Here is a 15,519-nt window from a genome sequence, read left to right on the forward strand (position 1 = left end):
CAGGCATTCATAAAGCAATACAGTCATGTGACTGACATGGTACCTGATAGAATCACTCTACAAAATATGGAGAAGAAACCTGGTGAAAGTTTTAGGCAATATGCACAGAGGTGGAGGGAGGTTGCTGCCCAAGTTCAGTCGTCTCTTCTAGAAAGAGAGATGACAATGCTTTTTGTTAACACATTAAAGACCCTATTTATTACTCACATGTTGGGAAGTGCTACTAAAAGTTTTTCCGACATAATTATGAATGGTGAAATGATAGAAAATGCTATCAGAAGCGGGAAGATAGATGCAGTAGAAAGTAGCAGAAGGTCAGCTTTGAAGAAAAAGGAAAATGAGGTTAATAACGCCAGTTATTCAAAGACTATTACGGTGAATCAGCTGAGAAAGGTGGCTATTGACAAACAAGGAACCGACACAAGGAAAAACAGGGAAAAGCCCCAATTTACGCCCACTTCAATGTCGTATAAAAAGTTGTATCAAAAGTTATTTAATGCACACGTAGTTTCTCCCTTTTATTTAGAGCCTCTACAGCCTCTGTACCCCAAGTGGTACGATGCAAACGAACAATGCGATTATCATGCAGGAATCGTGGGGCATTCTATAGAACATTGTACGGCGTTCAGAAAGCTGGTTGAAAGACTTATAAGCATGGGCGTTGTTAAATTGGATGATTCACCTAAGACAGAGAATCCGTTACCTGATCATAATGGAGTGAACATGATAGGTGGGAGCATGGGTAGAAAAATCAAGGAAGATATTGCAGAAGTGAAAATTCCTTTGAGGTGGGTCTGAAGGAAGATGGTAGACAGGGGATTACTTGTTTCAGAGAGAAGATTTGAAGGGGTGGAAAACTATTGTGAGTTCCATCATGAGGAGGGACATGAGATTCAAGAATGTACAGAAATCAGAGCATTGGTTCAAGGCATGATGGATAACATGGAAATGGAGTTTTACGAAGAAGTTAAGGAGGAAGGGAGTATCTGTACATCCGAATCCACGAAGGTGCCAAGAGTAACGTAGCTGGTGGTCATCATTTTGCGACCAAAGAATAATGAAGTGAGAATGTCAGTAACACCAAGGATCATAATAAAGAAACCTGCAACCTTTTCTTACCAAGATAGTAAGAGGGTTCCGTGGAACTACGAGTGCAATACATCTGTCCCTGGAAAGGAGACTGCAAAGGACCAAGGTGTGAATGCCGATCCAGAACCTGTGAAAGGAAAGGCCATAGCAGTGGAACAAAAAAGGAAAGTAGCTGAGCCTGCGCTATTTATCAATGAACTAGTGAAGGAGGAAGAAGCTGTGGAATTCCTCAAATTTTTGAAGCATAGTGAGTATAATGTGGTCGAACAGTTGCATAAACAACCAGCTCGCACATCCATACTAGCCTTGCTCTTGAATTCTGAAGTACACCGTAGTGCATTGATGAAGGTGTTGAACGAAACCTATGTAGCCAATGATATTTCTGTCAATAAATTGGATCGGTTGGTCAATAATATCAGTGCTGATAACTTCATATTCTTCAACGATGATGAGATACCACCTGGGGGCATGGGATCTACTAAAGCTTTGCATATCACTACACGATGCAAGGGGTATACTTTGCTAGGAGTGTTGATTGGCAATAGATCAGGTTTGAATGTGTTGCCATTATCCACACTTAACAGACTTCCCATAGACAGCTCACACATGAAAACATGCCAAAATATAGTGACGGCATTTGACGACACAGAAAGGAAGGTCATAGGACGAATTGAGATACCCCTATTGATCGGCCCAACAGTTTACGAGGTGGATTTTCTTGTGATGGATATCAAACCCTCCTACAATTGCTTACTAGGGAGACCATGGATACAGTCGACGAGGGTCGTATCTTCATCGTTATATCAAAAATTAAAGTTGGTGTCAGAAGGTCGGTTGGTGACGATAAACGCTGAAGAGGATATTATAGCGGCCGTATCCAATGAGGCACCATATGTGAAAACCAATGACGAGGTGGTAGAATGCTCCTTTCGATATCTGGAATTTGTAAATGCAACATTTATTCCGGAAGGGAGTAAAATTTTAGTGCCTAAAATATCCAAAACTACAGAGATGGGTTTGCAATTGTTGTTAGGGAAATGAGCTTTACCCAGAAGAGGATTAGGGAAATACCTTCAATGAAAAATTGGGGTTCCAGCGCTAAAAGAAAAACAAGACAAATTTGGCTTAGGGTACAAGCCAGATAGAGGACAAAGAAGGAAGGAGCTAGAAAGAAGGCAAGAAAGAAGAAGGGCGCGTTTAAATGGGGAGGAAATCAAATGGGAGCCAATGATAATTCCCCACATATCCAAAACCTTCACGTCTGGGGGTATTATTCACTTTGAGAGAAGGATATCAATTGAGGAAAGCATCGATGAGACACTGGAAAATGTACACATCAATGCCATTTGTGAAGGTACAAAGGAAGAAGGAAGTTTGTCAGACATTTGTCCTTATGAGCCTGGGAGTGTTCTAGATAATTGGACTACGGAAGAAATACCTGAAGTCTTTAGAATTGTCTCAGAGTAATATTCAGAACAAACTTGTTGTTTTAGCCTAGAAATAATAAGAACTCTTTTTTGAAAAAGGCTTACGTTCAAGCATCGTTATTTTAATAAAACACACATTGGCAATTTTTCGAGCAAATATTCTTTATTCTTTCCATACGAGTAAATATTATATAATTATTCTTTCATAATCATATTGCACAAATAATTGCACATAAATTCATACATTCTTTTGTAATCATATTAGTTTCCTGTATATAAATTATGTGAATGACGCTGCTGCAAACTCAGAGTCTCCTTTTGAACAAAACATGTGTTTAGAGGGATCGCATGACTTTGAAGGTGACGTAGATTGTGGTTTATCTTTGGACTTGTTAAGGATGGTAGAACAGGAAGAAAAACAAATTCTACCTCAGAATGAAACAATAAAAGTTGTGAGCCTGGAAGAAGGAAAGGAGGTGAAAATTGGAACTGAGATTTCCCCAAAGACAAGACGAGACCTCATTGAATTACTCCAAAAATTCAAAGATGTCTTCGCATGGTCATACCAGGATATGCCCGGGTTGAGCACTGACATTGTGGTACATCGCCTACCTATAAGAGAGGATTGTAAACTAGTTTAGCAGAAGTTAAGAAGAATGAGGCCTGATATTGTGCTTAAAATAAAAGAGGAAGTCAAGAAACAATTTGATGCTGGGTTTTTACAGGAGGTCAAATATTCTGAATGGGTAGCCAATATCGTTCCAGTTCCTAAAAAAGATGGAAAAGTGCGAATGTGCATGGATTATAGAGATTTGAACAAAGCAAGCCCAAAAGACAATTTCCCATTGCCGCACATCGATACTTTGGTGGACAATACGGCAGGATATTCATTGTTTTCCTTCATGGATGGTTTCTCAGGATACAATCAAATAAAGATGCACCCTGAGGATATAGGAAAGACTACATTCATTACTTTGTAGGGAACATTTTGCTATAAAGTAATGCCATTCGGATTAAAGAATGTGGGAGTAACATATCAAAGAGCCATGGTAGCCTTGTTCCATGACATGATGCACAAGGAGATTGAGGTTTATGTTGATGATATGATTGCTAAATCCAGAACAGAGGAGAAATATGTGTAGGTCTTGAGGAAGTTGTTCCTAAGACTAAGAAAGTTTCAGCTCAAACTCAATCCAACAAAATGCACTTTTGGAGCCAGGTCAGGAAAATTGTTGGGCTTTGTAGTCAGTGAGAAAGGAATCGAGATTGACCCAGAAAAAGTTAGAGCAATACGAGATTTACCACCACTACGTACTCAGAAAGAGGTTCGAGGTTTTTTAGGACGTTTGAAATGAAGAATGCCAGGAAGCTTTTGGAAAGATAAAGCAATACCTATCCAATACTCCAGTGTTGTCACCACCTATCCCAGATAGACCATTGATTTTGTATTTAACGGTGTTCGAAAATTCTATGGGATGTGTGTTGGGTCAACATGATGCGACTAGAAAGAAAGAAAATGTGTTATACTATCTTAGTAAGAAATTCACTGATTGTGAAATGAGATATTCATCTATCGAAAAATTATGTTGTGCCTTGGTTTGGACGACAAAAAGGTTGAAGCAATACTTAATCTATCATACAGCTTGGTTGATTTCAAAATTAGACCCTTTAAAGTATATGATAGAGTCAACGACGTTGAATGGAAGAATGACTAGATGTCAAATCTTGCTCTCCGAGTTCGATATAGTATATGTGAGTCAGAAGGCCATCAAAGGAAGTGCGATAGCAGATTTCTTGGTTAGCAGAGCTTTAGAAGATTATGAACCGCTGGACTTTGAATTCCTGAATGAAGACTTGATGTATGTGGCAAATGCTGAAGAGGATCTCCAGGAAAATCATTCTTGGAAGTTAAACTTTGATGGAGCTTCGAATGCGTTAGGCAATGGGATTGGGGCAATCCTAATATCTCCAAATGGAGATTATCATCCTTTCACCAGCAAGTTGGATTTTGATTGCACCAATAACATGGCTGAATATGAAGCTTGCATCATGAGTATCCGAGCGACCATAGAACGGAAAATAAAGACAATAGAAGTATATAGAGACTCTGCATTGGTAAAATACCAACTAAAAGAGGAATGGGAAACGAGAGACCCCAAGTTGATCCGTTATCAGAGATTGGTTCTGGAATTGATTAAAGAGTTTGACAATATTACCTTTTACTATCTCCCACGGGAAGAAAATCAGATGGCTGATGCTGTTGCTACTTTAGCCTCCATGATTGAAGTGAATAAATTAGAGAATATGAAGCCCAGTCAAATTAGTATTTATGAGATCCCAGCTCACTGCTACAGTAGCGAAGAAGTGGAGAATGATAATCGCCCCTGGTACCAAGATATATTGCTATATGTGAAGAATCGCGAATATCCTGATCAGGCAACGGAGAATGATAAGAGGACATTGAGGAGACTAGCTATTGACTATGTCCTAGATGGAGAGATTCTATATAAAAAGGGAAAGGACCGAGTATTGTTGAGATGTGTGGATGCTGTAGAGGCTAAATAAATCTTAGAAGAAGTCCATGAGGGTATTTGTGGAACACACGCTAATGGATTCACCATGGCTAGACAGATCATGAGATTCGAATATTACTGGTCCACCATGGAAGGAGACTGCATCAATTATGCCAAGAGGTGCCATAAATGCCAAATTTATGGGGATAAAATGCACGCGCCTCCTTTGCCTATTCATGTTATGACTTCTCCATGGCCTTTCTCCATGTGGGGGATGGATGTCATTGGGCCAATATCGCCAAAGGCTTCTAATGGACATCGTTTCATTTTTGTGGTTATTGACTACTTCACTAAGTGGGTAGAAGCAGCTTCATATGCTAATGTCACGAAGTCAGCAGTCAGTAATTTTTTGAAGAAAGAGATCATATGTCGATATGGAATGCCTGAAAGGATCATATCTGACAATACGCTGAATTTGAACAATAGCACAATAGCAGAAGTCTGCAACCAGTTCAATATCAGACACCATAATTCATCACCATATCGTCCAAAAATGAATGGTGCGGTGAAAGTGGCCAACAAAAATATCAAGAAAATAGTGGCGAAAATGGCTGAAACTTACAAAGATTGGCATGAGAAGTTACCATTCGCTCTTCTTGCTTACCGAACATCTATCAGAACTTCTACAAGGGCAACACCTTTTTCTTTGGTTTATGGGATGAAAGCAGTCCTACCCATTGAAGTTAAAATTCCTTCTCTCCGGGTAATGGTTGAATTAAAATTGGATGAGGTCGAATGGATCCAATCTCGGTATGATCAGTTAAACCTGATAGAAGAGAAAAGACTAAAAGCTATTCGTCACGGTCAAATGTACCAGAAACGAATAATGAGAGCATATAACAAAAAGGTCCGTCCTAGAGAATTTCATGAGGGGGATTTGGTATTGAAAAAGATCCTTCCTTTACAAAAGGATTTTAGAGGGAAATGGATGCCAAATTGGGAGGGACCTTATGTTGTAAAAAAGGCTTTCTCTGGAGGCGCTTTTATTTTGAGTGAAATGGATGGCAAAAATTTACCGAATCCTGTAAATTCAGATTCAGTTAAGAAATATTTCACTTAAAGAAAAAGGAGGAATCAAAGTGAAAATGTACAAAGGGCGCTTCGTAAAAAAAAGGGAGAGGCCAAGGTGAAAACCCATAAAGGGCACCTTGAGACCAAAGGGGATTTGAGTTGAAAACCCGGAAGGGGCGGCTCAAACATGAGGGCACCTGGTGATTCGGCTACACCTAAATCAACAGAAAAAGGATATACGACGTCTTGAGGCATCGAAAAAGTACTGTAGATCCCCTAAACACATGTTAAATTCAAAATGGTTCTTAGTTGGCACGGAGAAGTTCAAGCTGCGATATCCAACGCACCTAGTCTTCATATTACTTGTATTGAATTTTTTTGTTCTTGTAATACTTTATTCTTTGCTGTTCTTGAATACTTTTTCTTTTCAAGACACTTGCTATCAATAAATTCCTTTTCTATTTTTTCGAGTTATGCCCTAGTCATTATTTTTGAAAACATGTCGCATTAGAATAATGATTGATGGACTAATAAACTTTTACAAAAGAAGTTTTGCATATTACTCTGGGAATTTCTAAATAATTTAGTAACCTGAAACAGGACTATTGTTTAGAACGCACCAGGCTTAAAATTGAAATATCCAAGAAGAGAAAGTCTAAATTTGGACTGTTCTTTCGGATTTTGTTAAAATGACAAGAAGTCTGGCCCGGCAACAAAACTTCAATCACTAAGGAATAAGAAGAAGTTCCCTCGAAGAAGAGAGCCTTCATTTGTGCGTGAGCCTTTGGTACGACACCCTGGGAATAGTATAAAGGACCAGAAAGATTTAGATCCTTGAATTTTTATAGGAGAGGATTGAGGAAAAGCCATATATTCCTACCCTTGCGTTACAGTAGGAGAAAGAAAAATTTGGTGTCTTAGTGGATGGAGCTTTGAAGTTCACGGTAGGGGCAATCTGATCAAGTGTTTCTTTGGAGATGCCAACCGTGCAAAAAGGCGTTGTAGCATGTCAGTTATAAAGCCTTAATAAAATTCGGGCAATGATAACCTAAGTGATAAAGAAGGAAAATTCTCACAAAAAAACACAAATATATATAGCATTCTGCACTCATGCAAACACCATTCACACATGTCTGGTTAAGATCATTTGATACATTTTTTTATCATGCCATCCTCATCTTAGGCATAATTGGGTTCATCATATAGGTCATGTTTCACAGATCAGTGAAATCATAAAGCCTTATCCCCCTGAGCAACAGTGGAGCTGGTTAAAAAGAAAGCAGATCTTGTCTTCATGTATTGGCGTGAAGTAGATCGAAGGTAGCAGATCCTGTCTTCCTATATTGGTAGCGAAGTGGATCGAAGATGCAGAGCTTGTCTTCCCATGCTGGTGGCAAAGTAGATCGAAGAAAACAGATCTTGTCTTCATGTATTGGCGTGAAGTAGATCGAAGATAGCAGGTCATGTCTTCCTATATTGGTAGAAAGTGGACGAAGATGCAGATCTTGTCTTCCTATACTGGTGGCGAAGTAGATCGAAGAAAGCAGATCTTGTCTTCATATATTGGCGTGAAGTAGATCAAAGATAGCAGGTCCTGTCTTCCTATATTGGTAAGAAGTGGATCGAAGATGCAGATCTTGTCTTCACATACTGGTGGCGAAGTAGATCGAAGAAATCAGATCTTGTCTTCATGTATTGGCGTGAAGTAGATCGAAGATAACAGGTCCTGTCTTCCTATATTGGTAGGAAGTGGATCGAAGATGCAGATCTTGTCTTCCCATACTAGTGGCGAAGTAGATCGAAAAAGCAGATCTTGTCTTCATGTATTGGCGTGAAGTAGATCAAAGATAGTAGATCCTGTTTTCCTATATTGGTAGTGAAGTGGATCGAAGATACAGATCTTGTCTTCCCATACTGGTGGCGAAGTAGATCGAAGAAAGCAGATCTTGTCTTCATGTATTGGCGTGAAGTAGATCGAAGATAGCAAATTTTATTCTTTTGAGGAGCTACAATGTACAAGTTCTATCTCTCTGGCATTGCAGCGGAGTAGATTGAAGCACTAGTTCCTACACCTCTGAAGATGCAGTCAGAAGGAATGAGGCTATTTGAAGAAGAAGAGTACCAAGGTCCAGCGCGACCGGGTAAAATTGGGCATTTTTAAAGTTTTTGCTCCATTCCTGTTACACGATAACGAGCAAAGAGGGGCAGCTGTAATACCTAAATTTTACCCGGCCCCTAACAAATAGTCCATTTTGTTACAAAACTAAATCCAAATTACAAACAGGCCTATATGGCCCAAACTCGGATTAAAACAAAGGCCCAAATTACAATGGCCCAAAACAGATGAAAAACCCTAGGGTTTCTAAGCTTCAGCCGCCGCAACTCCAATCGTCCACACAGGCCGAATCTCCACGCGATCTTAACCTGCACGACAAGGAAAGAAACAAAATGGAAACAAAATCAAAGATTGAGAATCAAATCCAACAGATTTACTTTCTATGTTGTTATTTTTATTATAAAAAAGCCATTAAAAACATTGTAAAAGGGGATCAGATTTTTTTTGAAAAACATAAATAAAAAAAGAACTATTATTCACAGCAAAATCCCGAGAGTCTAATACGAAGAGCAAATCTATTTAAGGTTAATACTTGTAACTTTGATTTATTTTTCTGCTGTTATATTTATTTTTTTTAAGCGAATAAAATGAAGTAAAAGGAAAGAAAAGGAAATACCTAGAGAAGCCTACAAATCCGTGTGAGAAGGAACCAAAAAGCCCTTTAGGGTGAGGTTCCGACCACCGTTTGCGGTGGGATCGCGGTGGAGGCGCGGCGATGTAGGAGCTAGGGCCGAAACCCTAGCAGAGGAATCAAGCATTTTTTTTATTCTCCTTCTGCTACAAATGTTTTTTGGGGAAAAGTTGGTTTAAATAGTGGTACTAAACAGTACCGTTTTGGAGAGCTCACATGACGCCCAAAACGGCGTCATTCTTGGAGCCGACCCGAATCAGATCCGACCCAGACCCAGGATCCGCATGTTTTTATGCGGAGGGGAAAATTGTACTTTTAGCCCCTCCGCCTTTTAATATATTTCCAATTAAGTTTTTTTTAATTTACCCTTTTAATTTATTTTAAATTACTATTTGGTCCAATTTGAACTGCGCCGTTTTAGAGGAGAAGGGATAAATTTCCTTTCCAGCCCCTCTATGCAATTCGCGTGTTCAATTTAGTCCTTTGAGCTTTATTTATTCGCGGATTTACCCCAAAATTTTTATATTCAGTTCAATTTAGTTTTTTTTTTATTTTATTATTTTTTTAAATTAATTAACTTCCATCATATAATTATTTTTATTTTTTTTATCTGTAATTATTTTTTATTTATATATACATATGTATATTTGTTGTTTTTATATACATATTTATTTTTTTTATAAGTAATGTTTTTTTATATTCATATATGTACACGTATATTTATTTTTATCTTGCAATTATTTAATATTTTTTACATATTTTTATGTACACTTATATATTTAGTTTTTAAGCAAATATTCTTTTATATCAATAAATACGAATATATCTTTTTTATTTTATTTCTAAAAATGCCTAAATACCTATTCAAATTTTTTTAACACATATTTTATATGTATATGCTTATTTTTTTATAAATACATTATATATATTTTTATAATCCAAAGATTTACATGTAAATTCATATGTAGGCCTCTATTCTTCATAATTTTAATGTATATATTATATGCTTTCTATTCTTTATTTACTTTGTTTTCTTTGCTCGCTATTTATTTATGTTTACATTCATGTATTTTTATTTATTTATTTTACTCATTTATTTGATATTTTATATGTCATTAGTTATTTTTGCTTTTGTATTAATTTAGTTTGTTTACTATCTATGTTATTACACTATTGATGAATTTATTGTTGTATTTGTTATTGTGACATTCATGCATACATTCAATTTAACATCATGTCATCTTTTTACTCGATTTTCAAAATAGAAAATTTTCAAAATAGAGGTAATACTTGTATTTAGGATTTTCAAGGAAATTGAGCCCTAACGCATTGGGTTTTGATTTTCTTCGTGAAATCTAAAAATCGAGGATTGCTTTTTAATAAAATAAAATAAAAACTTGTCATCGGGAATTCAATGTATTGTGTCCTAACGTATTGGATGTGACGCGTCGATTTCTCGAGATAAAGATTTTCTAAAAATAAAGGAAATATTCAATGTTTAGGATTTTAAGAAATCGTGCCCTAACGTATTGGGTTGTGATTTCTTCATAAATTTTAAACGATTAAATATTTTCTTAAATTTTATTACACGAGTTTTTTGGACCAGCTCGTCTTGGAAAAATAAAATATCGTGCCCTAACGTATTGAGTGTGATGTTTTCTGTTTCAAAATGAGGGCGTCTTAATAAATAATTTAATTTAATTAAGGATCGTATTTTTCAACTCTTGACATTAATACATTAATTAATCAACTTGGTATCAATTTTTGGGCGTTACGAGAGTGCTAATCCTTCCTCGTACGTAACTGACTCCTGAGCCCGTTTTTTCTAAAACTCGTAGACCAAAGTTGTTTTTAGGTGGTCCAATCACACCTTAATAAAAGATTGGTGGCGACTCCAATTTTCATCGACAACTAATTTTTTTTTCCAAAAATAAAAATGGTTTCGACAAATTTATATCAAGATTGAGTAGAAATTCGAGGAAAATAGAAAATTACCAAAATGTCCCTGAATTTTGGTATTTCTGCAATTTAGCCTGGTAAGTTCGTGTAACTTGAATTATATTCTTACATGATTGAAATGTATATATTGGATTGAGAAATTGATTTGAATTGTGAACATGAGAAATTGTGAATTGAATGAAATGGAAATGAAGCTTTGAATTACATGTGTAAATATCGGGTCTCGTAGGCCCTATTTGTTATGAATATAATATTTCGAGGATATGTTGTAAAGAATTAGAAAAGACCGTTAATAATTTAAAAGTTTTAATTCGGATGAAATTTTGTAACTCGGTTTAATACGTATACAAATGTATGTATTCTAGTAATGCCTCGTACCCTATTCCGACATCGAATAGGGGTAAGGGGTGTTACAATGTGACATCGCCAGATTCGGTCATAACGTTTAGACCGGGTTTGGGGTGTTACATCGTCAACATTTAAGGAAGACGAAAAAACACATTGATCAAATGCCTAAGGAAAACCTTGAATGTCTTTTCCTGGTCCGCGGCGGACATGCTAGGTGTGGACCAATAGATAATCATACACAAGTTAAATGTACTCCCCGAAGTAAAACCGATAAAGTAAAAAAGAAAAAAAGTTCGCACCACAGGTGGTAGAGGCAGTAAGGTAGGAGGTCGCCAAGTTGTTGTCAGTAGGGTTTATCAGGGAGGTGGAATACCCAAACTAGGTCTCAAATGTGGTAATGATAAAAAATGCGAGTGGTAACTGGAGGATGTGCATCGACTTCATAAACCTCAACAAGGCGTGCCCTAAGGACAACTTTCCCTTACCCTCGATCGATCTTCTGGTTGATGCCTCTGTAGGTCACTAATTCATAAGTTTTATAGATGTTTTTTTGGGCTACAATTAGATCCTCCTAGACCGGGACGACCAAGAAAAAGTAACCTTTATCACTGAACTAGGTCTCTTTTTCTATTGGGTCATGCCGTTTGGCCTCAAGAACGCATGAGCGGCCTACTAGAGGTTGGTAAACAATATATTCAAAAATTAGATTGGTCGCGGCCTCGAGGTTTATATAGATGACATGCTTGTGAAAAGTGATTTCATAAGGGAGCACATGTGAAGTCTGTCAGAAACATTCGCAGTGCTAAGAACTCACGGCATGAAGCTAAATCTAGAGAAGTGCGCCTTTGGTGTGTGAGCTGGAAGGTTCCTGGGCTTTATGATCTCGGAAAGGGGGATAGAGGTGAATTTAGAAAATATTCAAGCCATCATGGAAATGCCTCCCCCGCGAACCATAAAAAAATATTCAACGTCTCACAGGCAGGGTCGTGGCGCTTAACATATTCATCTATAAAATGGCGGACAAATGTCTCCCTTTCTTCAAGGCTCTAAGGTCCTCCTTCTCGTATCCTGAAGAATGCAGGGAAGCCTTTGAGAAATTAAAATAGTATCTCACCCCCTCTACTGTTGAAGTCACCCCAGATAAGAGAAACACTCTATCTTTACTTAGCCATCTCGGAGGAGATGGTCGTAGTGGTACTGGTTAAATTAGAGGGTGCCCGTTAATTCCCTGTATACTATGTTAGCAAAGCAGTCTAAAACAACGAGCTAAGACTTTTACTTACATCAGAGTATACGAGTCACGCATACATAGTTCGTAATCCACTCAGGATTAAAGTATGCCACACTTTGAACGTCACAAGTGAATAGATCTATACACTGATTCATGATCTATTCTTCTTGGGTCCAGTCCTATGTACTGTTAGTCCAGTCTATCACATCTATGTCCCTATCTTTTGGGTCTCATCCGCTCTAATGCCCAAGATAAAGTATATCCCCAATTGGACTTGATAGACGATATATTAGTATTTCAATTGATTTGCTCATTTTTTATTAGACTAAGGACATGTTTAAGTTTGTCTACTAATACAAGTTGTCTTTCCGTATTATAATTCGACCACGTAATACCGCTTAGTATTAGTTAAACATTAGACAACCAGTGAGCCAATATTTGCTTCTATTTTGCTTTACATGCAAAAACACATGGGAACATTATACAAATTATATTAACGTAATCCATAAAATATTTTATTTACCAATCTATTTGAAAAAATTACAAGTGTAAATTGATGAAAATACTACACTTAGGGCATGAAACGCAACAAGGTAAATGAAATTAATTCTTATATTTTGATGCATAATAATTGTTTTTAATGATATTATGGAATAATTGATTATTAAATTCCTTATTAAAAAATGTTGGAAATTATTCGGGTATAGTTGACATGTTATAGGATATGTGTGTATAGAGTATAGATATGAAACTTGTGTGCATTCTTGGAGTGTTAGGGATGGTCGTGTTTACACAAGCATCAGAGTAGATATATTATATGGACGCTTGTGTGCAATTATTTAGAGTGTTTGGGTACTATCTGTGTATCTGTTCTTTAATCTACATTTGGTTAATTGGGGGGATTGTTATAATAGTTTAATTTATTGTTATATTGATGTTATTATATTAAAGTATGGTTGACTATGACATTTGAAAATATGAAACATAGTGAATTTTTGTAATGATTAAGAAGTCTCTTGAAAAGTCTAATTGTTAGAATGTGATGTAAAGGGATATTAAAAAATTAAAATGTTATCTAGATGTTGTTGTGATTTTATGAAAACATGGTTTAAATGTTGATTAATGGTGATGTTATCGAATGCTTTACTGCTTATTGAATATATGTTATGAAATTGGTTTTGTTAGCACCATTGAGCTTTTTAATGCTAAGCATGCAGATATTTGTTCCATGCGCAAGTACAAGTATTTTCATGTTTTGGTACATTATGACATTGACATTTTCAACTACTTTCATATTGGATTTTATGATGCAAATTCAAATGGTATAAGTATGCTTTATATGATTTGAGGCACTTGTATAGTGAAATCTTAACATGTTGTGTTATATGCCTTGAAATCTTATGTTTTAAACTTGTTGCCATATGTCAAATATGTTTAGGAAAGATTGGTTTCATGTTGAAGATGTTTAGGTGTATTTAAAGGCTTTATTGCATGACTTGAAATGCCAATTTTTTGCATTTTTGAACTGATATCTCAAGGCCATAAGAATATTTCCGTACATTTCTAGGCATAAGACTAGAGACTTATCAAGCAAGTCCCAAGACATGATATCTTTGTTTCAAGACATAAAGCATCGAAGCTAAATTGTTGGAAACTCGAGCTCAAATCTCAAGACTTGAGGTTAAGACTGAGACATAGGGGGTCAATCTTAAAACATGGTCTCAATGTCTTGAGACATTAAACTTCGAAGCAAAAATAATGGAACAGGGGAGGCATGTCTCGAGAAATAGTTTCATAGTCTCAAGACATGGCCTAACATTTTGCTAGTTTGACTCAAAAATTCGTAACCTAGCTTAGGGTTTAACCATCTTTGACCTCGGATTGTCGTATGTGGCTTCAATTAACTTCATTTAAGCGCTTTTAACACTCATGACATTCCTTAATTGAGATTGCCATGCTTTTTTTTTCTTTTTTCTGCTTTAGTTCTTGTTTAAATGCTTGTTTGAGTTGCTTCAACAATGGATGTGGTGTCTTACATTTGGATCCATCGTCTGGGTTGAGTGTAGGGTATTACAGAATAACCCAACAAATATTGAATGTTACAACAATTAGATAAAATTGCATAAGAGGTTTATTTTTCTTGTTATTCGTATTAGTAATTGTATTATTAACTACTTTTTTTTACTATCTAAATAATTACAGTTTATCTAGATTTTGACTTTTTGATGACATCATATTCAAATTCGTGTTCAATGGCCAATAAAATCAATATTTATTTTTATGCTGAAGCCTTGTGATCAACATTAGACTTATTTTGAAAAAGGACGATTATCCTCAAAATTTTAAAGTCAAAACTAACCTTCAAAGCATAATATGATTGTCAATATTGATTATAGGCTATTTTTGGCAATTGGCTAATAGTGGATAGCTGATTGCAGTTTGTCCAATTCTATTAATTAATTTAACCAACCGATTCTATTAACTGTTTATTTAAAAGTGTTGATAAAACTTAGCTGAAAGCTGATATGTGTAAAATGAAAAACATGGCACATTTTATTGTCAAGTATTTATTTTTTTTATACTACTTTAGTCTTTATTTGGTGAAATTATTGAAATAAAACACTATTACTAAGGAATTAAAACATCCATTATGAAAATTAATTAGTGAATATTTTTGAAATTAAATAAACAAATTTCTTAACTTCCTTATTTGCAAATATTAACCTTGTGAAAATTGATTGATATTAATAGTGTATCAATATAATTGTAAACTGTTTTTTTTTTTGAGATTTACTTTGCACTTTGGAGGTGAAGGTGAAAATAGAAGAATGGAGGCTACTGATATTTTGACACCCCTATTAGATTTGAGAGCATGTGGCAAATAGAGTAATTTTTTAGCAAGTATGGTCAGATATGTCATTCCACATATCTCATTCCCAATCAGTTGTGAAAAAAATTATCCATCACAGCTTTTTTTTTTGTTGTTGTTTTGGAGGTTTTAGCTCAACAAGCTATTGCAAACCTCCATTCACCAAACACTCAATTAGCGGATTTGACTACCTAATCATCCATTTGTGCCCAAATCAGCTAAAAAAAGGCTCAAAACTCTGTTTACGAAACACCCTCATAGTTTT

At 36.1% G+C, this 15,519-nt stretch overlaps 1 protein-coding gene across 1 annotated transcript; it reads left to right on the plus strand.

Moving 5' to 3' along the window:
• The first annotated feature begins 4,223 nt into the window (after positions 1–4,223).
• Positions 4,224–5,081, plus strand: LOC107956107 (uncharacterized). The gene is made up of 2 exons (XM_016891851.1): positions 4,224–4,512; positions 4,558–5,081. Exons 1-2 carry the CDS (start codon positions 4,224–4,226, stop codon positions 5,079–5,081), a joined length of 813 nt encoding a protein of 270 aa, XP_016747340.1.
• The last annotated feature ends 10,438 nt before the right edge of the window (positions 5,082–15,519 follow it).

This window comes from Gossypium hirsutum, chromosome D07 (genome assembly GCF_007990345.1).
Source record: "Gossypium hirsutum isolate 1008001.06 chromosome D07, Gossypium_hirsutum_v2.1, whole genome shotgun sequence".
NCBI classification, from domain to species: Eukaryota; Viridiplantae; Streptophyta; class Magnoliopsida; order Malvales; family Malvaceae; genus Gossypium; species Gossypium hirsutum.